General features: G+C 47.2%; 1 protein-coding gene across 1 annotated transcript; it reads left to right on the top strand.

Annotated features, from left to right (window-relative positions):
* The first annotated feature begins 512 nt into the window (after positions 1 to 512).
* Positions 513 to 21,140, top strand: DLST (dihydrolipoamide S-succinyltransferase). Its single transcript, XM_047737022.1, has 15 exons — positions 513 to 649; positions 1,217 to 1,250; positions 3,915 to 3,963; positions 7,013 to 7,068; positions 7,201 to 7,275; positions 7,501 to 7,556; positions 8,073 to 8,184; positions 10,558 to 10,713; positions 11,193 to 11,269; positions 12,131 to 12,228; positions 15,697 to 15,827; positions 17,166 to 17,239; positions 17,532 to 17,615; positions 18,066 to 18,233; positions 19,611 to 21,140. Exons 1-15 carry the CDS (start codon positions 587 to 589, stop codon positions 19,743 to 19,745), a joined length of 1,368 nt encoding a protein of 455 aa, XP_047592978.1. The 5' UTR covers positions 513 to 586; the 3' UTR covers positions 19,746 to 21,140.
* The last annotated feature ends 763 nt before the right edge of the window (positions 21,141 to 21,903 follow it).

Here is a 21,903-nt window from a genome sequence, read left to right as displayed (position 1 = left end):
ACCCTTTAGAGCTTCCTTTGGGCTGTTTCTTTATTCTGGAGTTAGAGAGGCAGGGAAGTGACTTTTGTTTTGTTTTATGTAATTGTGGAACCTGAGGCTCAGGGAAGCAATGTCACCTGCCCCAAGCCACCCACGTGTAAGATCAAGCAGGCATGTCTGCCAAGATGTGAGTTCAAAGCCCGTGCCAGCCTTCCTCACTTTTCGGGTGGGCGAGGTGTCCCAGGGTCCCAGAAAGAGACCGGCGCCAGGCTCAGGGCCAGCTCTGCCGAAAGGTGTTGGGGTGGGTGGAACCCCGAGGCGGCCTGGTCTCCGGAGGCTTGTAGGTGCAGGTCCGGCCTGCCGGCAGGCAGTGCAGCGAACTCCGACAGCGCCCCACCGCTGTGGGCTCTCGGGCGCAGACCGGTGTGCAGAGGCGCGGGCCGCTTCGGGCTGCCTGTCTGTTCTCTCCCCCCCTCCCTCCCCCGGCGTCAGTGGTTCGCTCCGAACATCCCACCCCGCGAGGCGAATGCCGCGGCCCGCCCCGCTTCCGGTCGGTGCCGGGCCCTATATCCGGTGTCCGCCCGCCCTCGGCTCCGCCGCCGCCGCGATGCTGTCCCGGTCTCGCTGCGTGTCCCGGGCGTTCAGCCGCTCGCTCTCTGCCTTCCAGAAGGTATTGTCCGGTGGGGCCGGAGCACCGGCGGATGAGAAACTCGCTGGCGGGCAGAGGGGCAGCCTGGGGAGCAGGGGCGGCGCGCCGGTCAAGCCGGGCACCAAGGGCACCGGGACGCGGAGGCCGCGGGCTGAGCGGCCCGGGGCCGCCGTTGCTCTCGGGGTCGTCTTGCAGAGCCCAGCGGCCCCCCGCCTTCCCGAGGCAGCCGGTGCCCAGTCTCCTGCTGGGCCCCACCCTCCGCGCCCTGGGCGGAGGAGCCGCCCAGAGCCGCGCCCGTCCGGACCCGAGACTCCGAGTTTGGGAGGCGGCGCCGCCGAGTCCCCCGGCGGGATCGGGGCCCGCCCCCATTCTCCCGTTAGTGGACGTCAGCCCGGATGGGAAGTTGAGGTAGTTTGGCAGGCCCAGGGTGCCGACTGGGACTGAGAACCCTGGCTGTTGTATTTGCCTTTTGGAGTCACGAGATTCACCTGTCACTAGCACCTCGGCCGCTTTGAGTCTCTTCTTAAAAAGCTGTTTCTTCCCTCCTTTCATCATGGGTGACGTCGATAATGTCTTCTTTCTCAACAGGGGAACTGCCCTCTAGGGAGACGTTCGCTGCCTGGTAAGTTGTGCCCTTGCCATCACCTAACATGCTCTCCTCCTGGGCAGAGGAGTGAAACCGGGGTGCTCTTCGTTTCTCCACACGATGTGGAGCGAAACAAAGTGCTATTTAATAACAGCTGTCCCTTACTCATTTGGCACATAGTTACCGAGTTTCTGCTGCCTGTCAGGCACTGTGCTAGGCGCTCACGAGGGATGCAGCCGTTAACAATTCTTACCTTCCTGGAGCTTAAGGTCTAGCGAGAATGTGTAACTTGCTAAGCAAATGAGGGATCATGAATTTTGATTAAGTGCCGAGAAGGAAATAAATGAAGGTGGACAGAAGGGCCCTCTTTCGTAGGGGATGTTAAAGCTGCAACCCAGAGCTTGTGACAGAGGTGAGTTCAGTGAAGAGCAGGAAAAGGAAAAAGAATAGCATATACAGAGACCCTGAAGAAGGGAAGAGCTTGACGGTGTTTTGAAACTGGAAAAAAGGTGATTTAGCCAGAAAATTTTGGTTAAAGGAAGAAATGGCATGAGATAGGAGATGGTGTAGAGACTATTGGAAGGAATTTTGGTTTTAATCCCAGTTTTTTTATATGCCTGACATAAATATTCATTGGATGAGTCGATCCTATTGTGAGCTTTCTGTGGGCCAAGTATGGTTCTGAGTGCTTTCTGTGCATTTGCAGTTAATCATCAAGAAACAGAGAGGTGTTCACAGACCTGTACCCCTGAAACAAATAATGCATTATATATTAAAAAAAAAAAAAAAAAAAAAGGTATTCTCTGTTTTACAAATGCATGCCCCAAGGCCAAGAAAGGGTAAGTGCCTTGACCAAGGTCACTCAGCCACCTATTGGTCAAGCCAGCTCTACCTGACTCCTCAACCTAAGCTCTTAACCCACCATGTTGTCATTTACTCATGTGCTCAACAGATCATTTGAGTTCTTCCTATGTGCCAGGCACTGTGCTGGGTGACAGGGATACAGTTGGTCTCTACCCTCCAGGATCATAAGGGCTAGCTGGAGAGATAGCAAATAAACACTTATGCACACATAAGGCCACAGTTACACTGTGGTGACTGTGAGCAAGGAGTGCAGGGTATAATGAAAGGGTGGGATGTAGCCCATCTTGGGAGGGTCAAGAGTGTGGTGAGAATGTCAGTAAAGGCCTGTCTGAAAAAGTTATATTTAAGCCAAGTCTTTAAGAATACATAGCAGTTGGCCAAGAGAACAATATTCCAGGCAAAGGGAATTGCTTGTGCAAAGGTTGTCAGGCAGGAAGGGACTTGACCTGTCATAGAAATGGAGAGGAAGTCTGGCTGGCTGGAAAGATAGGGCTGGACAGTACAGGAATGTGTAAAGTTCTTGGACTTTATTCTAAGAGTCATGAGAACATAGGCACCTAGCAGAGTGTAAACTCGTAGTGGACTCTGAATAATAAATATTCTTTTAAACTAGGAATCCTAAAAGTAAACATTTTCTCCATGTATAGTCCGGCAGGACAATGGAAAGAACCTTGTACTTGGGGTTTGCATTGTGGCTCAGGGCTTCACCTTGGGCTAGTCCCCTAAACCTCCAGAGGCCCTACCTATATAAAAAGTGGGAATAATAGCAGATGGTCGTTCTACTTTAGGGAGTTGTGAGACATGAAAATCAAAATGAGGTCATTATGTGAAAGCTTTTTATAAACCCTAAAGCAGCTATACAAATGAGACTTGCCGTAGGATGAACTCTAAATTGGACTCAGGGTTCCAAAACTCAGGATGGGCTGCTGGCTGTTCTAGCTCAAAGATACACTCTGCTTGGGATTTGTACTGCAGAGGCACGGACTGCTGGACATGGTGATTTCCTGGACTCTGAAACCCTGGAGATTTGGGGGAGGAGGAGGCCAAAGGGAGAGCTGTTTCTCCTCTCTTGTTTCCTGAGCCCATGCTTTATTTAGAAAGAGTTGTTAATCTGAAAAAAAAGAAGACCCCTGAAAGAATATTTCAGGTGAGGTGGCAACCCTTGTTAGTTGTGATTAGTTGTCAGTGGGGGGAATGCCGTTATCTGTCATAACGACATTTTGTCGGGCAGAAAGCGGCTCCCACCTTGCTGAGTTTGACCAGAGCAGAAGACCTCAGAGCTCACAGGAGCGCAATAAACTGAAAGGAGGAACAGTGATTTGCTCAGTGGTGGGGCAGACTGGAGACCCTGGGCTGAGAGTAGCCCCGTCTTTGCTACTAAGGTGTATGCAGTGAGACTTCCAGCTCAGTGCATTTTAAGTAACCAGGGAAACAGCAACGCAGACCAGACTTGCCCACTGCTTCTCAGATTAGGCTCTGTGTAGTCACAGGATAAGCCATGATAGGTCTTTCTCTAGCTTCAATTCTATTTGAACACTCGAGGGAGTAGGGAGGTTTTATTATGAAAACATGTAGGGATAATGACAGGTTATGAATTTTAAGGTAAGCCCTTAGAATTTCCCACCCTTTTTTTCCAAACACATACCCACTCTCAATCCCACATACCTGTTGCTCTCTGCCATTAAGAAGCAGGACTCTCTGTGATAAGGATTATATTGTTGTCTACATTTGATCTTGCTCTATGTCAGAGTTAGGGGGTGACAGATTTTTTTTTCCCATTCCCAGCAGGTATCCTGTATAAGAGTTGTTGGTTACGAGTTGTTTTGTTTCTTGCAGGGGTCTCCTTATGTCAGGGACCAGGTTACCCTGACAGCAGGAAGATTGTGTAAGTATCACTGGGGAGCACAGATGTGTGGCCACCGGGTATTTAAGACACCAGTTCTAAATTTGACCACCTGCTTTCTTCACTGGCTTCCGGGCCTAGATAATCAAGGTGCTTATGTTGAGTCTGTAGGCCTAACCTTGATGTTGATTTATGACATGTGATATACCTTGAGCTTCAGCCCCATGTCAGGTGGCGTGTGCTTCTCCTCAGGTGTTTAGATTGTAATGAAAGTGAAGTTGGAACTCTCTCTTTATGGGAATAGATATAGAAGGTGGCTCTTAAGTATTGTGGTTGGATACAGGTACAGCTGAAGGGCCGGAGGTTAACATTGACTGTGGTGATTTAGAGCATTAAGTCTTGGTAGCATAGTTATTCGTTTTTAGAAACAGTAAAAGCAAAAGACAGAGTCAGTTGAGTCCTGGGACTTTGACTACATCGGAGGGAATGCTATTGTTGCGTAACAGGGTTTGGAGAAAGGCCACCTGTGTGTGTGTTTCAGATTAACTTCTGCTTATGAGTGTTGCTTAATGGGGCTTGCATTCCAAGTATTTTCAGGTAGCAGTAAAAGGATGCTTTCTAGTTATCTGCGAAACAGCCATCAAGCTGGGTTCCGCAGGGGCCTCAGAACGAAGGGCCACCAGTTCTTTCACTGTGCATCACACTGGGATTTACCTTTCAGTTAGGAAAATGATGCACTCAGCACTAGAAACATGAATTTCTGAGTTAGGTTTTGGAGGGCAGTTAGCATTCATGAGTCTTGAACTGTGTGTATTTTTTGATCCAGCAATTCCATTTCTAAGAATCGTTACAGAAGAACTGGTATACCCAGATTTCTCTCAAAATGGCCAAATACAGCAGGATTGGTTAAGCTATGTCATGTTAACATGTCCACACTATGATAAGTGGGGAAACATGGGTTATAAAATAATTCTGTTTTTTACTATACAGTATAATCATGGGTTTTTTGCTGTTTCAAAATATTCTACAAGTGAACATCTGATACTTCTGTAACTTAAAGATTATTTAGAGCAGGGGCGCCTGGGTGGCTCAGTGGGTTGAAGCCTCTGCTTTCAGCTCAGGTCATAATCTCGGGGTCCTGGAATCAAGCCCCACATCGGGCTCTCTGCTCAGCAGGGAGCCTGCTTCCTCCTCTCTCTGCCTGCCTCTCCACCTACTTGTGATTTCTGTCTGTGAAATAAATAAAATCGATTTTAAAAATGTTAAAAAAAATTATTTAGAGCAATTTAAAATGTGCTACTCATCTGCAACTTAAAGGAAAATTGGAACAACTACAAATTTTGATGCAATAAACACAACAAAGAAGTGTTTAAAAGTAAATTACTCTTGGGCGCCTGGGTGGCTCAGTTGGTTAAGCGACTGCCTTCGGCTCAGGTCATAATCCTGGAGTCCCGGGATGGAGTCCCGCACCTGGCTCCCAGCTCCATGGGGGGTCTGCTTCTCTCTGACCTTCTCCTCACTCATACTCTTTCTCACTGTCTCTCTCTCAAATAAATAAATAAATTTTTTTTTAAAAAGTAAATTACTCTTTTTTAAAGATTTTTATCAGAGAGAGCACAAGCGGGGTGAGGGGCAGGAGTATGAGAGGGACAAGCAAACCCCTCTGAGCACAGGACCTGACACGGGGCTGGATCCCAGGATCCCGAGATCATGACCTGAGTCAGAGTCAGATGTTTAACCTACTGAGCCACTGAGGTGCCCCAGTAAATTATTTGTTTTAAAAAAAAAACACCCCACTAAACTTTGTGGGGTGAGATCACCCTAATCTAATACAGTACCCACTTTATTTTTAAAAAACTCTTTATTATAAAACATTTTGGTTTTTTATGATTCAAAAGTGAAACGAGACTTTACCCTTGTCTTGCAGTGCCCCCCAAGTTCCTCCTCTTAGGGTCAGCCAGAGCTGCAGGTTCTTGAGCGTCCTCACAGAGGAGTCTCTGCAATCGCAAACTACCCATGAGTTCTTGTCCATGAACACTTAACACATGGTTATAAACTTTTTGCAGATCACCTTGTGTTCTGTGCTTTAAAAAAAAAAAAATTGTATTTTCCCCTTGATTTTTTAAATAGATCTTATAGTTATTTTGACATTACAAAAGTAAAAATATCAAGTGACAACTTAAATCTATTTACTTTTGTATTACAAAGGTGCTTGTTATAGAATATTCAGAATCCTGAAGTGTAGAAAGTGAAAAGTCCCCATTGGTCCAGATCACTCTCCCAAAATGTGTATGTATGTAACAGATAACCGTAGGAACTGTATATATCTACGTCTCCCACTCTCCAGAGTTAACCACTATTAATGGTTTGTGTTTACAAAGTAGTATCATTCTCTAGTTACATTATTTGAAGTTAGTGTCCTATCAGAAAATACCTTGGTCTTTTGAAGTTCCTCTTGAATGAGTCCAGAATGGACCAATGATTGTCTCCTAGCCAGAGAACCAAACTAGGAGATAGAGGTTTTTTGGTGCTTCTGCCCTCTCCCAACCCCTGGGCCATAATATCTCGTTTTAATTCTGAGTTAACTGTCTCTTGCTGCCTTACCTGATCTCAGTTTGTAATCCTGCAGACAGAAACCTCATTGTTTATGGCACAGTGGCAGGTACTGCGAGGGCGCCCCGTTTATTGTCCTTGGATTTTGTCTAGGAAAAAACTTAATTGGGAGACTAATTCCTTATGGTGGATGTGCAAAGGATGCTTATCTTTTTCTTCACTGAACCAAATGAAAGTCTGTATTTTGTGGGAGCTGACATTTCACTGAGCACAGGGTTCTGGACTCAACCGAAGGCGTTTACTATGTAGAGTACCCGTGTCGTCCAGGCTCTGCTGTAGACCTGCTGAGTCCATCTCTGGGGATGGGGCCTGGACATGAATGTTTTAAAAAGTCCCTCCAGGTGACACTCCTGGGCACCCTTGGCTGAGAATCACTGATTTAAAGAGAAAGTGGTCTATGTGTGTGGTTCTAGACTAGATTGCCAGTGGTTCACCTGCTGAAGGAGTTTACTTTTTTTATGGTTTTTTTTTTTTGTAGTATTAACAACAGTAGTGTCTTCAGTGTTCGCTTCTTCAGAACTACAGCTGTGTGCAGTAAGTACCTGCCTTCAGTTTCCTGCCTTTTTGGGAATGGTGTTTTAATGGCAAGAGCAACAACTGACAAGAGTTTAATTAAAAAGGAAAAATACGGACTACATGTGGTTTCCTCTTTTGCTTTTTTCCCAGAGGATGATGTGATTACAGTCAAAACTCCAGCATTTGCAGAATCTGTCACAGAGGGAGACGTCAGGTGGGAGAAAGGTAAAATTTCAGGGCCTACTTCTTAAGTTGAAATATTTGATGAAGTTGTCATCACTGACCTCCCCCTCTCCCTGTCCCAATAAATCAGGTTCCTCCCTTTTCTACACGAAATGTAATTTTTCCTGGCCCTGTAGGGAAAGGGTCTTATAACAACTATCTAAAGGGATTTTGTAGCTACTAGGGTCCACTGCCCCCCCCCTTAACAGGTAGCCTTTGTCTTTTCAGCTGTTGGAGACACTGTTGCAGAAGATGAAGTGGTTTGTGAGATTGAAACTGACAAGGTAGGCTTGTCCTATATTAGTGTAATTTTTCGTGGTCTCCCTTTGGTTTTTTAACCTAATTTTTAAAAAGGGGACTTAACTGTTATGATAATTTTTAACTTGCTCTAACCTCAGTTGTAAAAGTGTTGGAATAGCTCATTAAAAAGAAAAAGCTTTAAAATTTTAATTTTAGATTGTTCTTAGTGTATGTATTATGTACTTCAGTAGCATTAATTTTGTAGCTTGTGTTTGCGTGTGTGCTTACATGTGTGTGAACTGCTTCAATTGGGTTTTTGTGTCTCACTTGGAAATACATTATCTGAACATTGCTTTTAAGGTTTCTGAGGAAGGACAAATGGTGAATCTTCACAATAGCGTTGACTCCTTATTACTCTGAGATCGTGGCCTTGGTGTTTCCATAAGCAGAGTCTAGTATATCTGTGTTGTGACTGTTGTGACTCATATTTGAGATTCTAGACAATTTTCTAATGCTGAGTAAATATTTGGACTCTTTCTCCCTTGGTCCTTGTTTTCCAGACATCTGTGCAGGTTCCATCACCAGCAAATGGCGTGATTGAAGCTCTTTTGGTACCTGATGGGGGAAAAGTAGAAGGAGGCACTCCTCTTTTCACACTCAGGAAAACTGGCGGTAAAGAAGTTCTCCTGGTTGTCAAGGTCTCCAGTGTTCCCCCTTGGAATTGGGGCTGAGCATAATGTACTAATTCCATGATACCTCCAAGACTGTTTGGCTTTCCAGTTGCTGTTAGTTGAGGGACTAAGGTGATATTTGTGTAGTGGGTACTTTTTTTTTTTTTTTTTGGTCTCAAAGCCTTTTGATTTTTTTTTAATTTTATTTTTTATAAACATATATTTTTATCCCCAGGGGTACAGGTCTGTGAATCGCCAGGTTTACACACTTCACAGCACTCACCATAGCACATACCCTCCCCAATATCCATAATCCCACCCCCCCTCCCAGCCCCCCTCCCCCCATCAACCCTCAGTTTGTTTTGTGAGATTAAGAGTCACTTATGGTTTGTCTCCCTCCCAATCCCATCTTGTTTCATTTACTCTTCTCCTACCCCCTTAACCCCCCATGTTGCATCTCCTCTCCCTCATATCAGGGAGATCATATGATAGTTGTCTTTCTCCGATTGACTTATTTCGCTAAGCATGATACCCTCTAGTTCCATCCACGTCGTCGCAAATGGCAAGATTTCATTTCTTTTGATGGCTGCATAGTATTCCATTGTGTATATATACCGTAGTGGGTACTTTTAAGCGCTAAGTTCTAAAAGAAGATGGTATTTAAAAAACAAAACCTCATAGTAACTGTTATTTCCACATATATTTCTTATGCTAGACGTTTTCTTTAAAGTATAATAGAGTGAAGATTTTAGAGTTAGTGATTTTTTTTTTTTTTCCTTTCTTCCCTCCCCTCCTCAGCCCTGGCATCAGAATCAGATGGGAGCTCTAAAAATAACATGCAGGGCACCAGGTGGCTCCATTGTTATGTGACCAACTCTTGATTTCTCTCAGGTCCTGATTCCAAGGTCCTGAAATCAAGCCCTGCCCTGGACATGGAGCCTGTTTAAGATTCTCTCTGCACCCCACCCCCCACCAACCCCCGCACCCCACCCCCCACCAACCCCCGCACGTGCATCTCTGTCTCAAATTTAAAAAAAAAGCAAAACCCTGCAAATGCCTAGACCCCATGGCCCAAGGATTCTGACATATTAAATCTGGGGTTATCATCCTAGTTATCTATTAAAGTTTGTTTTGTTTTGTTTTGTTTTTTTAAATGCTCTCTAGGTGATACTGATACACAGGGCTGAGAGCCACTATTCTTGGTTGTTTTTTTTGTTTGTTTGTTTGTTTTAAGATTTTATTTGTTCATTTGCAAGAGAGACAGAGTACAGTCAGGGGAAAGGGCAGAGGCAAAGGGAGAAGCAGACTGCCCGCTGAGCAGGGCGCCCCACGTGGGGCTTCATCCCAGGACCTGGCAGACGCTCAACTGACTGAGCCACCCAAGCCCCCAAGAGCCACTATTCTAAAAGGAGAAGTGGTATTTCATGGTGTCTATTCTGGAGAATTCAATATTTTTGTGTTTGTTTTTCTCATAACATTTCTGAGGGAGGTTGCTCTTTCTCTTGGGAAGAAGTGGGAAATAAGGAGATGAATTTGTATGGCACCTTACAGTCATTATGAGAGATTAGAAAAGAAAATAACTTTTTCTGATTCTTGGTTAAATGCTGTAACTACTAACGTCTATTTTTCTTTCTTTATCAAAATAGTTGAGAGAGAGAGAGTAGATTGCATCCTTGAGATTAATCAGGGTAAGACCAGAAGCCCAGAATGGAAATAGTGTGCAGTAGAAGGCTAGGGAATGAGATAAATTCTTTCATCTTCTGTTCATTCCTTAAAAAGAATGTTCTTGTAATTTAAATATGAAACCAGGTATGTGCAGATGGATAAAATAAAAATATCCGATTTAAAGTTGTGGTTTATGAGCATTATGCTAGATGAAATGCTTTGAACTCTTAAGTCTGAGTGAGCCTTTAATTATTTAAACTTTTATTTTTTAATAGTTAAGAGCATTCTTCCATATGTGATGTTAAAATGGAAGACAAGACACTCGCATTACTAGAAATGTGTTGCTTTCATGTATGTGTATCAACATCTTCGTTGCCTGGGTTTCTTTTGCGTGGAAGTTTACATTGTCACGGGCTTAGTAGGTGCTTTGAAAGTACTTGCTAGATTTGATCACTAGTCGGTGCTTGTGGATCAGGAAGGCGGCTGAATGGAGTCGGTTATGTAATGTAGGACGTCGAGGAGGCCTGGGGAGTGCAAGGATAGCGCCTTCTGTCATTGTGTGCATTTCATAGTGCCTTGTATATAGCCAGTTAGCATTTGTCAGGTGATTGGAGATGGAGCTTTTGCGGCTAGTCTTGCTAAGTATCTGTGATTTGGTCACTTTTTGTTCCAGACAGTGCCAATGGCCTCTGTTTTTCTTCTTTTCTAGCTGCTCCTGCGAAGGCCAAGCCAGCCGAAGCTCCTGCTGCCACAGCCCCCAAAGCAGAGCCTCCAGCATCGGCAGCTCCTCCTCCCCCCGCAGCCTCCATACCCACTCAGATGCCGCCAATGCCCTCGCCCTCACAGCCTCTAGCTAGCAAACCTGGTATGCCTCCACCTCCCGCATGTCTCCGTGTGGGAGAACATCATCTCCTCCGGTGCCGTGTTCCCTCACTGGGCGGAATCGGAGACGAATCACGGCTCCAAACAAGCTCCATTGGCTGCTGTAGAAGGAACTCTAGACTGTAGACCTGAGGACGGGTTTGGAGCCCAGCTTTCTGTTTACAGCTCTGTGACTTAGGCTAGTTACGTTACTTCTCGGCAGATCGTTCATTTGTGAAGTGGGAATGGTACTAGTACACCTCACAGTATCTTAAGGATTAAGTGACAGTTCAGTCTGGAAGCACTGGCACTTAGTAAATGTTTCTCTGATTTCCTTTTTTCTTTCTTTCTTTCTTTCTTTTTTTTTTTTTTTTTTTGTGCAAAAAGATGATTTTATTAAAGCACGGGGATGGGACCTGTGGGCTGAGAGAGCTGGTATGTGTCTGATTTTGCTGATGGAGCGGTCCTTCTCTTCATTTTCAGTGTCTGCAGTGAAACCCACTACTGCCCCTCCAGTAGCTGAGCCAGGAGCTGGCAAGGGTCTGCGTTCAGAACATCGGGTAAGCCTCTGGGGACCACTTCCAGGAAGAGAAAGAGGGGACCGTGTTGAGATTAGTGGAGTGTGGCATTGTGGTGTCTCCCTTTGAATTGCTGGCAGCTCATGGCAACCGAGTTTAGGAAGTGGCTTGTTCGTAGTCCTCTACTTGTCATATGAGAAGCCTAGAACCTGAAGTCTTCAGAACACCTGTCCAGTGGCTTTTCCCATGGTGCTGTGCTCCCACTGGCCTGCCTTGGCTGACTGAGCTGTCCACAAGGGGTGGGAGCTTAGTAGTGTGCCCCTCCCTCACACAGTAACACACACTGCAGGGAAGTGGTCTTACTGAGCCCTGTTCCTGTCCTCCCGGGACACTTCACTGAGGGCTCCGTGGTAGCAGTAGCTGGTAGGGGCACCTGTAAAACCTTAAGGAAATATATGGTCAAGAGTGTGGGTTCCTCTGCCTAAGAAGACCTCCTAAAAATACTACGGCCTCAGAGTTTGTTGCTGAGGAGTTTCCATTGCACAAGTAGCTGTTCTCATGCAAGTCTTTATCACCAGAAATCTGTAGTGCTTCTTGAGCTGACTAGCCCTACACCACACTATTCCTTTTCAAAAATTGATTCTGATTTTTAAATCAAACCATTTCCTGAATTTCCATTCTTGGTCAAACTCAGGCACCTCTGAGCGAGTAGTTTTTGTCTGGCTTTCCTTGTCCTTGCTCAGAGGCGCCAAGGCCACCACGGGAAAGAGAGCCTGGAGCTCTTGTTGTACTTAGGTATCCTAGTCCTTGACAAATCGGTCCTTGCAAGCTGAGTGCCCCCTTGGACTGAGTGGGGGGCTTGATCTGGAGATCCCAGACCGTCAATCCCCATCCTGCTTCCAGGAGAAAATGAACAGGATGCGGCAGCGCATCGCCCAGCGTCTGAAGGAGGCCCAGAACACGTGTGCCATGCTGACGACTTTCAATGAGATCGACATGAGGTGAGAGCTCTGCGTCTCTTACTCCCCGCACCTTTTTTCTTGAACACTTGAACTTGCCCCAGCCCCTACCTAGTTCTGATTCCAAAACTAACAGCGAGAAGACGTATTTCTTTGCACTGCTTGTTGATTAAAACCCAGTGACCCGTTGGGTTCATTCTCTAATTGCCTGCCTCTGTGACTTAAAAAACTTAGCCGTTTATACCTGAATCTTGTGATGTCTGATAAGTGAAGCTGGTAATGGTGGTAAACTCTGATGACTAGTGTCGAGTTGCCAAGTAGAGATGGCGCAGTGGGGCCTACCCTTGGGATGGAGAACCCCATGACCTCAAACTCAGAGCCAGAGCCCAGTACCCTGCTGCTTCTCACAGCGACTGCTCCTGATTTGTGTTCCTTAGCCACTCAGATTCGGGGGGTGAATAAGCAGCAGCTTGTCGTAGCTTTCGCCTTTCACAGCTGCGATAATGAAATGCGAAGCAAGTTGTGTTTTTCACTAAGAATCCCAGGGTGGATAACCGAAGGGGCAAATTTAGTGTACCTGTTTCTAGGGTGAGCTGTCGACTCACCCATTTTCTTCAGGGTTTGGTGTGTACAAGTGCCAGCACTGGGGGGAAGAGAATGTAGTTAAATTTGGCTCGCGTGTTGGAGCGCGTACTGTATACAGGATGCTCTACTGTCTTTGAGGGGAGTGCAGAGATAAGTGAAAAGAACATCACCCATCTAGAGCTCACCATCTGATTGGGTGCACACAGAGTAAGGGGCATTTGGGTGGTTCATTCGGTTGAGTGACTCTTGATTTGGCTGAGGTCAGGATCTCCGGGATTGGCCCGTGTCAGGCTCAGCAGGGAGTCTGCTTGGGATTCTCTCTCTCCCTCTCCAGCTCCCCCCGCACTCTCTCTCTCTAAAATAAATCTTTTAAAAAACAGATGAAGTAAAATCTAGAAAAAGAAGTTTCAGAAGGGTACAAAGTATGAAGTGGAGAAAATGAGATCATTTGTTTTAGAGATGGAGAGCAGAAGTGGGGAGGGGAAGTTTCTGCTGTGCTTCGTGGAGGAAAGAGTTTTTTTTTTTTTTTTTTTTTTTTTTTAAGATTTTATTCACTTATTTGACAGAGAGCACAAGTAGGCAGAGAAGCAGGCAGAGAGAGACAAGGAAGCAGGCTTCCCGCTGAGCAGAGAGCCCGATCTGGGGCTCGATCCCAGGACCCTGGGATCATGACCTGAGCGGAAGGCAGAGGCTTTAACCCACTGAGCCACCCAAGCGCCCCGAAAGAGATTTTTAATAGACCTTAAGATGGACTAGCATTCTGACACAGGTGGCAATGTGGGGAAGGGTCATTCCAGATGATGTTAATAATACGGAGCTGACCCAGGAAAGTACAGGACACATCTGGAAGCTATCTGCTATGAGGAGTATGTGGGAAAGAACGGGAATGAAGTTGGATCCATACTTCAGAATGTTTTGAACGCCAGTAATAAGAGTTTCTATGTAATTTGGGAGATAAATCATGAAGTCTTCAGGTCATCCTTTTGCTGCTTTTTCTCAGTGTTTAGTCTACTCACCTACTTCTCATTAGGGAAATTTGTTTTCTTTTAGAAGGGATCGGAAAAGCCTAGAGAAGGGAGTGGTTTACGGACAGTGTGCTGTGGCATTGTTCACAGAGTAGGGCTCTGCAGCCTGGCTCACTGGCCGTCATCCACACTGTTGCGAAGCTTCCTAAAGAGACTGGATGTCACGCAAGCTAAAGGTTTCTGTCCTTGCCGTTTGTAGGGCGTAGGGAAGGACCTCGGCTAATGAATCACAAAGGCTGCAGCTTATGTTTCAGTGCATTAGGGCCAAATTGTACACAAATTGAATTGGGCTTTGAAATTCTACCTAATTCCTTAAGACAAAACATGTAAATATTTGTGGCCTTGGAAGATGCAGTTGGCCCAACAGCTTTGATCGGAAGGTAAGTGCAGTAGCAGGATCTCGTTTCAGCAGCTAATCGAGGTGTCACGTAACGGTGGCCTGGGGTCTCACTGCAGTCGGTAATGTGGTTTACATCGAGTGCCCTTGGGTCTTGTGCTGATCGGCTACCCATAAGGGGCCTTCCTGAGACCTCCTCCTCTGCCCTGTTGTCCCAGGCCTTGCCTCCAAGGGCAGAGCTCTGAAATAGAAACTACTTAATGACCAGACAATAGCATTTGGGCAGGTTTGCGAGCAGAGATGTTTATCACGTCTCTTTCCCTCCTCTGCAGCTCTTGTGTCTTGGGAACCAGTAATGTCTTTAGGGTGGTAACCCTAGCACTAAATAAGGTTACACTCCGGAAAACAAACATTTAAACCTGATCGGTGCCCCGCCCCCCAAACTTCCTTTTTCAAAGGCAAACAGTCTGAGGGGGAGTTAAAGTTATACCATCTTCTCTTTCATGCTAATATCGAATTAGGCCATTATGGGGAGAAAGGGAAAACGGAGTGTTTGGGCCTGAGATAAAGTTAAATTCAATTTCCATCACAGAATGGTATTCCGATAAATACTGAAGTTTCTGCAGCAAAATGATGGGAAAGCCATCTCCCACTAACTGCAGTACATATGTGGCACATCTATGGAAAACCAGTCCTAAATGAACAAAGGCTGTTGACATCGCAGAGGCTTCCCAGAAGGCCCAGCTGCTTGTACTTTAAAAGCTCAGGTCCACACATGTCCACTTCCTAAACACCAAGGCAACCACATCCAGTAAACTGATACGAGGGGCAAGGGCTGTGTCTTTATTACCTTGATGCCCGGCCTGGCCTGTTATGTGTGGTAGGTGTTAGCACCTGTTTGAAGGAGCAAGTATATGGAATTGCGGACTCTGCGGAAATAGGAGGGAGTCTGTTGACTTTGCCATGAGCCTAAAAGAACGCTGGTTCCGTATGTGGTCTGTACCTGACCACGTGGAGCCCGAACACCTTGGAGTTTTGTCAGGTTTTTGTTTTCATTACTTAGGAAATAGGAAGAATGTCACAAGGAAGTCCTGATCAAGTTTGGTGGGTTTTTTGGGCAGTTCTAACGAGAAATATAAAGAATATTGTTTATCTTTTAGACTTTGTTTATACTGAAAATAATTTTTCCTCAAAGTAGAGAGCTCATGATTTTAGGGATGCTGGAAATCACTTTCTCGTCCAGGTCAGGGTGTTAGTGTGCTGCGCGAGCTCTTGTTCACGTTCCCGGTCACTGAGTTCTGTGACTTCTGGAACAGGAGGGAGCCCTGTAGGGGCTCAGCCTACCCTGAAAACTGACTGGACCCAATTCCTTTGATTCCAGGTTTTGTAAAGAAGCGAGGTTATGGTATTGACCTCTCCTGGACTATTTCAAAACTTGAACTTAGGTAGATGGTCCAGAGTAAGGGAAAAATGCTTACCCAATTGTGTACATGGAGTTAGAAACTGGTATGAAAGGCAAAATAAAGGCTTTGTGGTCACTTGTTTTGTAATGTGTTTTTATAGTAACATCCAGGAGATGAGGGCTCGGCACAAAGATGCTTTTCTGAAGAAACATAACCTCAAACTAGGCTTCATGTCAGCGTTCGTGAAGGCCTCAGCCTTTGCCTTGCAGGAGCAGCCTGTGGTCAATGCAGGTGAGTTTGTGGTGGCCGGACCCGAAGAGGTCCTGGGAGGTGTGTGCTCCCACACACACAGAGACCAAGGCTTTATTTCATACCCGTGAAAACCTGAGTGTTTTTGTGTCTTTGTTCAGGTATTTCTTGATTCACCTTCCTGAAATGGTGCCATGATTATTTTTTCCCCACTAGCGGGACAGAATAGTTTCTCGTCCAGTTCCTAGCTGGGCAGCTGCTCTGCCGGCAAGCACTCCTGAGCCAGCCCAGCTCTCAGGGCTTCTCCTGTTCTGTCTAGCACCTGCTTTCCCATGGGCCCCGGGATCTTGGGGCCTGACTTCCCCATTTGGCATAGGCTCCAGGGTGACCTTTGATTTCTGGTCGATGGACTTCAGTTGGGAGACCTTGGGCTTGGCCCTCTTTCATGGACTTGGTGCTCATTTTCCTTACTTTTTGCTCACCTACGTCATTGAAATGTTGACCTTACAAGCCGTTCTCTTTCCTATTGAGACACTTCTCTGTTCCCTGGAAGGTTGGAGAGGGGACAGTGGCACTTTTGCAATCCTGAGCAGTGCCAGGGTCCCTAAAGATCTAGAAATGGAAGCTCTAGTCCCTTTCATTGAGTGGTGTGCTCTAGGTAGGTAGAGAGCTGTCTTTGCTTTGCCCAAATGTGTACCTCTTGGTTTCTTCCGTTTTTCTCGTGCATCCTGACTGGCTCTCCATCCCTTTCTTCTGCCTGCCTGTACATGTAGGCATTTTTGAGTTATTTTGGCCTCTTTCTCACTAATCTGCTTTACCTCAGTGGGTTATCTGACAATACAAGAGTCTTTCTGTGGACAAGATTGCCAAGCTGATATTTTCTCCTGAGCGCCAGACCCAGACTTTCCACTGGTTTGCTGGCTTACACCACCCTGCTTCCTCCGGAGTCTCCGAGAAAGAGACTTCCCTCACCTCTTGTGGAGAGGAGGCCGCGGAATGGGCAGCACTACCCCTCCTCCCTTTGCTAATCTGCCTTTTTGGGAGCACTTTTCAAAACTAGCCATTCTTCGTTAAGGGAGGGTTTGGGCGAGCTAGTTAAAGGGAACCCCGTTTGTACCTGTCCTGTGTGAGGCGGTGTCCTGAGCCTTTCTGTGAGAAATGGATGCTCCTGTGCTCGGCCTCCGTCAGGGTCTTTGGGAGATGCTAGGATTGGTTGGCCCGGGAGTAAGAGGAGCGTGCCACAGGTGATGCGGCACTTTTCCTGCTGGCCGCTCAGCCCGCACTGTACCAGGCACGGGGGATTTTTACTCTGTTGACCAAGTATTTCCGCATTCGCCCAGGCTTGGGGCGTTACATGTAATGTGTGTTTTCTTTCAACAGTGATTGACGACACAACCAAAGAGGTGGTGTATAGGGATTACATTGACATCAGTGTTGCGGTGGCCACCCCACGGGTACGTTGGGGAAGGAGGTGGGGAGCTCTGGTCTTAGACTCTCCCTTTGCATGAAAAAGCAGACCCCTGGGGAGAGAGCATTTCTGCAATCCTGTCTTTTTCAGAAGGGTGTTAATAAAGAGTAACCTGCTTTTGGCCCACCTATCTTAATGTCAGACCTAAATATTTTAGACTCTGTTAATCACATTGTCATTAAGATACTCAGTGGGGTGGGGAGAGCATCCGCTGGAATCAAGGGAGTTATAAAGGGTACTGTTCATCTGAACTGAAAACAGCTTCTCACTCTCATCAGGGTCTGGTGGTTCCTGTCATCAGGAACGTGGAATCTATGAATTACGCAGATATCGAGCGAACCATCAGTGAACTGGGAGAGAAGGTAAAGTGGAAAGCAGCGTGTGTGTCAGCTGCCAGCAGGTCAGGGAGGAGGGCGGGGGCGGCCAGGGAAAGCTGGGTTCACCAGGGGTCAGTGCTCAGGGAACCAGAGCCTCACCGTGCTGGGAAAGGTGTGCAGAACCTGAGACTGGCAGTCACCCACAGGAGCCAAAGTCTAGCTATCTGGCAGTGCTCAGTCACGGAAGTCACGTGCTCTTGTCACAGAAGTCACGTGCTCTTGTCCTAGAAGACCTTATTAGAGAAGGCCTGCTGGGGAAAGCAAAGGTCCTCAAGGCATCGTGCCTGTCCTCGGGTAGAAGCCTGGCCACAGGTGTCTCAGCTGAACAGTAGCTAGAAGTTGGACTATTGATCTCAGATAGGAGCCTTCTGGGCTTCTGTAAGTGAAGAAAGCTGGGTTTTACTTCTATTTCAATGATTTAATCTCCATTCTTAGGCCCGAAAGAATGAACTTGCCATTGAAGACATGGATGGTGGTACTTTCACCATTAGCAATGGAGGTGTTTTCGGCTCGCTCTTTGGAACACCCATCATCAACCCCCCACAGTCGGCCATCCTGGGCATGCACGCCATCGTTGATAGGCCAGTGGCTTTGGGAGGCAAGGTAGGAACCATCACTGCTAATGTCCTAGCAGCTAGATGAGGAGGAGAGGGAAAGCTAACTAATAATTACGACAATCCACTGTAATTTCAGGCATAAGTTGCATCTCTTAGTTTCTACTTAATAGCTAAGGCACTGATCTCCATGTGATGTGTGGTTCTGTATCATTTGGGAACTTCTTAGAAAGACAAACTCTTGGATCCTTTCCCAGACCTGATGAAGCAGAAGCTGCAGGTAATTCTGATACAAGTTAAAGTGGGAGACCATGGAGTTGAGGTGACTTGCTCCTTCTTTAGGAGGGGTCCTCAAGCTCCAATCTCGAGGTGCTGTTGGGAGTAGGGACACAGTTGGAAACATGGTCCTTGCCCCTGGGAAACAGAGCACAGCAGTGAAGATCTCTGAGCTCCCAGGTTGTATGAAGGTTTAGGTGTTCCCTTGGGAGTTTGGGCAATGAAGTCTTCAGCTGGCCATAGAAGATATGTTGGTAGGAAATTATTTTCTTGGACTCCTGTGTTTTGAATCTTTTTGGGTCACTAGGGCTTGTGAATCCAAAAATCCTAGGTCTTCTCCTTTGAAAATGCTCACACACCTAACTTTGCATACTATTTCAGAGAATTTGAGGATCTCCGGTTGCTTTTTAAAATTCTAACCCTAAAGGGGCACCTGGGTGGCTCAGTGGGTTAAGCCGCTGCCTTTGGCTCGGGTCATGATCTCAGGGTCCTGGGATCGAGTCCCGCATCGGGCTCTCTGCTCAGCAGGGAGCCTGCTTCCCTTCCTCTCTCTCTGCCTGCCTCTCTGCCTACTTGTGATCTCTGTCTGTCAAGTAAATAAATAAAATCTTTAAAAAAATAAAAATAAAAATAAAAATAAAAAATTCTAACCCTAAAGAAGAAACTTCAGTCTGCAGAATTGAAGGGAAAACTTTTCCTTTAGACCGCAGATGAAGGAAAGGGCAGAGAATGTCTTTGTTTCTTTTGAGATTTATTTGAGTGAGCACACACACGAGCATGTACCCGCGTTGGGGTGGGGGGGCTGCTGAATGTGGAGCCTGATTCTCTGGAGCTCGACCCCAGGACTCTCAGATCACGACCTGAGCCGAAATTAAGAGTTGGATGCTTAACCGACTCAGCACGCAGGTGCCCGGGAATGCTTTTAAAAGGCATTTGTGAAGAGACTTATTTTCTTGGTTATGTTTTCTTGAGTGGGAGAGCTTTGCACTAAGGGTAAGCCTTAGTCTTTGAAAATAGGAAGCCTCCAGAAGCAGCATCAGTAGGAAAAGCTCTGAAATTGGAAACTTTTCTATGTGCTGTGCTTTCTCATGTCTGCACTTCTAATGGGGCTTTCTCTGCCGCAGACAGACCTGTCGACTTCTCTCCATAGGTGGAGGTGCGGCCCATGATGTACGTAGCACTGACCTACGATCACCGGCTGATTGATGGCAGAGAGGCGGTAACTTTTCTTCGCAAAATCAAAGCAGCGGTAGAGGATCCCAGAGTCCTGCTACTGGACCTTTAGGAGGAAGCCACGTACCCTACACACCAATGATGCAGGAACTGAGCACCAGTCTTCTCCCTGTCCCCTCAAGGGTCCCAGGCTAGCCTGGTGCCAGGCACATGTTGTTGGCCTCCAGCAGGAAACCAGGGCACTACGTAACCAGCAGCCACAGGTCTTTTCTTGGTATTCTGCCAGGCTCTCCCCTCTCTGCACCCTTCTCTTACATTCGAGTATCTTCTTGAGGCTTAAGGGAGGGAGAGCCTTAGTGGATGCTCATTAATATTCCTGCCTTTCTCCCATTCGTCTTTCCCAGAGATGATTTTGCTTCTCCCCTGGGCCAGTATTCTATAGGGAAACCACTGGGGACCATGTGATCAAGTTTGTATCTTAAAAGTCTGTTCTCCAGAGCCGCCTCAGAGGGTGTGGTGTCTCCTGAGCTCACAGCAGCCTCTGGCCTGGCTGTGCACGTTCTCACGTGATCCCACCTGTGTGGAGGTATTGGCCACAGACCAAGAGGTGCTGCTTGCTGCTTAAGTGACACGTTCATTCTCTGCTGCCATGGACTTCAGGATGCCTCTTCTACCTCGTCCAGGAAGCACAGGCCAGGGGATCTGGGGAGGAGGGGGGTAGGTGGTCTGGGGGAGGGGGCCAGAGTCCCCTCCCTGAGGTGGCATGTTGTAGACAAGACAGGAGCAGAGCCCACCCTCTCCGTCAGGCTCCGTTTCGGCACAGAAACACACAGCCGTGGTTGTCCCGACCTTTGTGGGCTGCTTGGAACCATTCTAGCACATCGCTGTCAGAGCAGCTTCTAGCATGTCATGGCAGTGGGACAGGGCATGGTCACAAGGGCTGGCACCTGGTGAGATTGGGTAAGGGGGCTTCCTGCGGACTGGCTCAGATTGATTTGAGCTTTTACTTGCCATTGGCATCAGCACTTGGACTGAAGGGGGAGCTCTGTTTCTCTGTGCATCGTGGCCCTTGGGGGAGCGGGGTCTCGGGGAGGACGGACTGTGGTGGAAACCAGTCCCAAGATGCTACCACACAGCGGGGAGAACGGGCAGTGTCGCTCAAGGTAGTGTTGCCCCTTGGGTCTGGACACAATCATTGGAATTGCTTGGAGCAAGTTTAAATACACACATCTTGTCCTGAAAGCTGCTGGGCTTCATTGCTTCGTATCCAGCTGCATCCAGGCCTGAGGCTGCTGCGCCTGACACCGGGAGCCACTGACTTAGTGCACGTGCCCGTTTGGATCTTGAGCAGAGAAGCAAGTCCTGGAGGGTGGGGTGGGGGGAAGGGTCGGGAGCCGATACTGAGTGCCTGCAGCATCTACTCTGTCTTCACTATTCAGAACTTGTACCTAAAATATTTAAAGAAATTGATTTTAAATGCAAATTAAAGGGCAAATGTTCTCAAAAGTTTCCCGCTTCTGTGTTCCTTTTAGTTCCCACGGTGCACGGCCCCAGCACTGTGACTGTCCCGAGCCTTGGAAGCCACAGCAGGTCCCCGGGGTTAGTCCATGAGATGCCAGGCTTCTGGTTACTACCGTGCTAATCTGACAGCAGGTGGAACCCTAGCCGTCCGTGTGCCAGGAACGTGCCTGGCTTCCTTCCGGTGAGCCCCTCTGGCCCGACAGGCCACACTCTTGGAGAGACTTCACAGTGGCTTCACAAAGGTGTGAACCAGACATCAACAGACAAGCATTTTTGTGGGGGCTCGCAGCATTTCTGGGATGGATTGAGGAGGTGGGCGCAACTGAGACAATTCTGCATTTTGGACTTGATTGCCACATATACAAGGGTGCTCGCGGTCAGTGAGCACAGATGACAGTAGGTCACCTCCTGGGAACAGTGGTCTGGGAGTGTAAGCAGTCAGGGTTGGGAGACCTAGCCAGACTGCGGGGGACAGACATGTGGTGTCTGAGCTTAAGCAACATCCCCACCTGCTGGGCCTGCAGTGATGTCATGTCTATGTGGGCTGTCATGGGAACGAAGTGGCCTCAGGACAGAACCAGAGTTAATAGGTGGGGGGGGACAGAAATGGGTTCAACAAAAGGCAGAACTTTAGTATTAATCTGTCCTGGGCTTGGTGCCAGACGCTTTCTCTTGTAAACTTACAAAGGAGGTATTATTCACCCCATTTTGTCAAAACGAGGTAGACTGTAAGCCCCATAAGGGCTGGG

The sequence above is a fragment of the Lutra lutra genome, chromosome 7 (genome assembly GCF_902655055.1).
Source record: "Lutra lutra chromosome 7, mLutLut1.2, whole genome shotgun sequence".
In the NCBI taxonomy this organism is placed as follows: Eukaryota; Metazoa; Chordata; class Mammalia; order Carnivora; family Mustelidae; genus Lutra; species Lutra lutra.
Note: the sequence above shows the minus strand (reverse complement) of the source record. Positions and strands in the feature narration are given on the sequence as shown.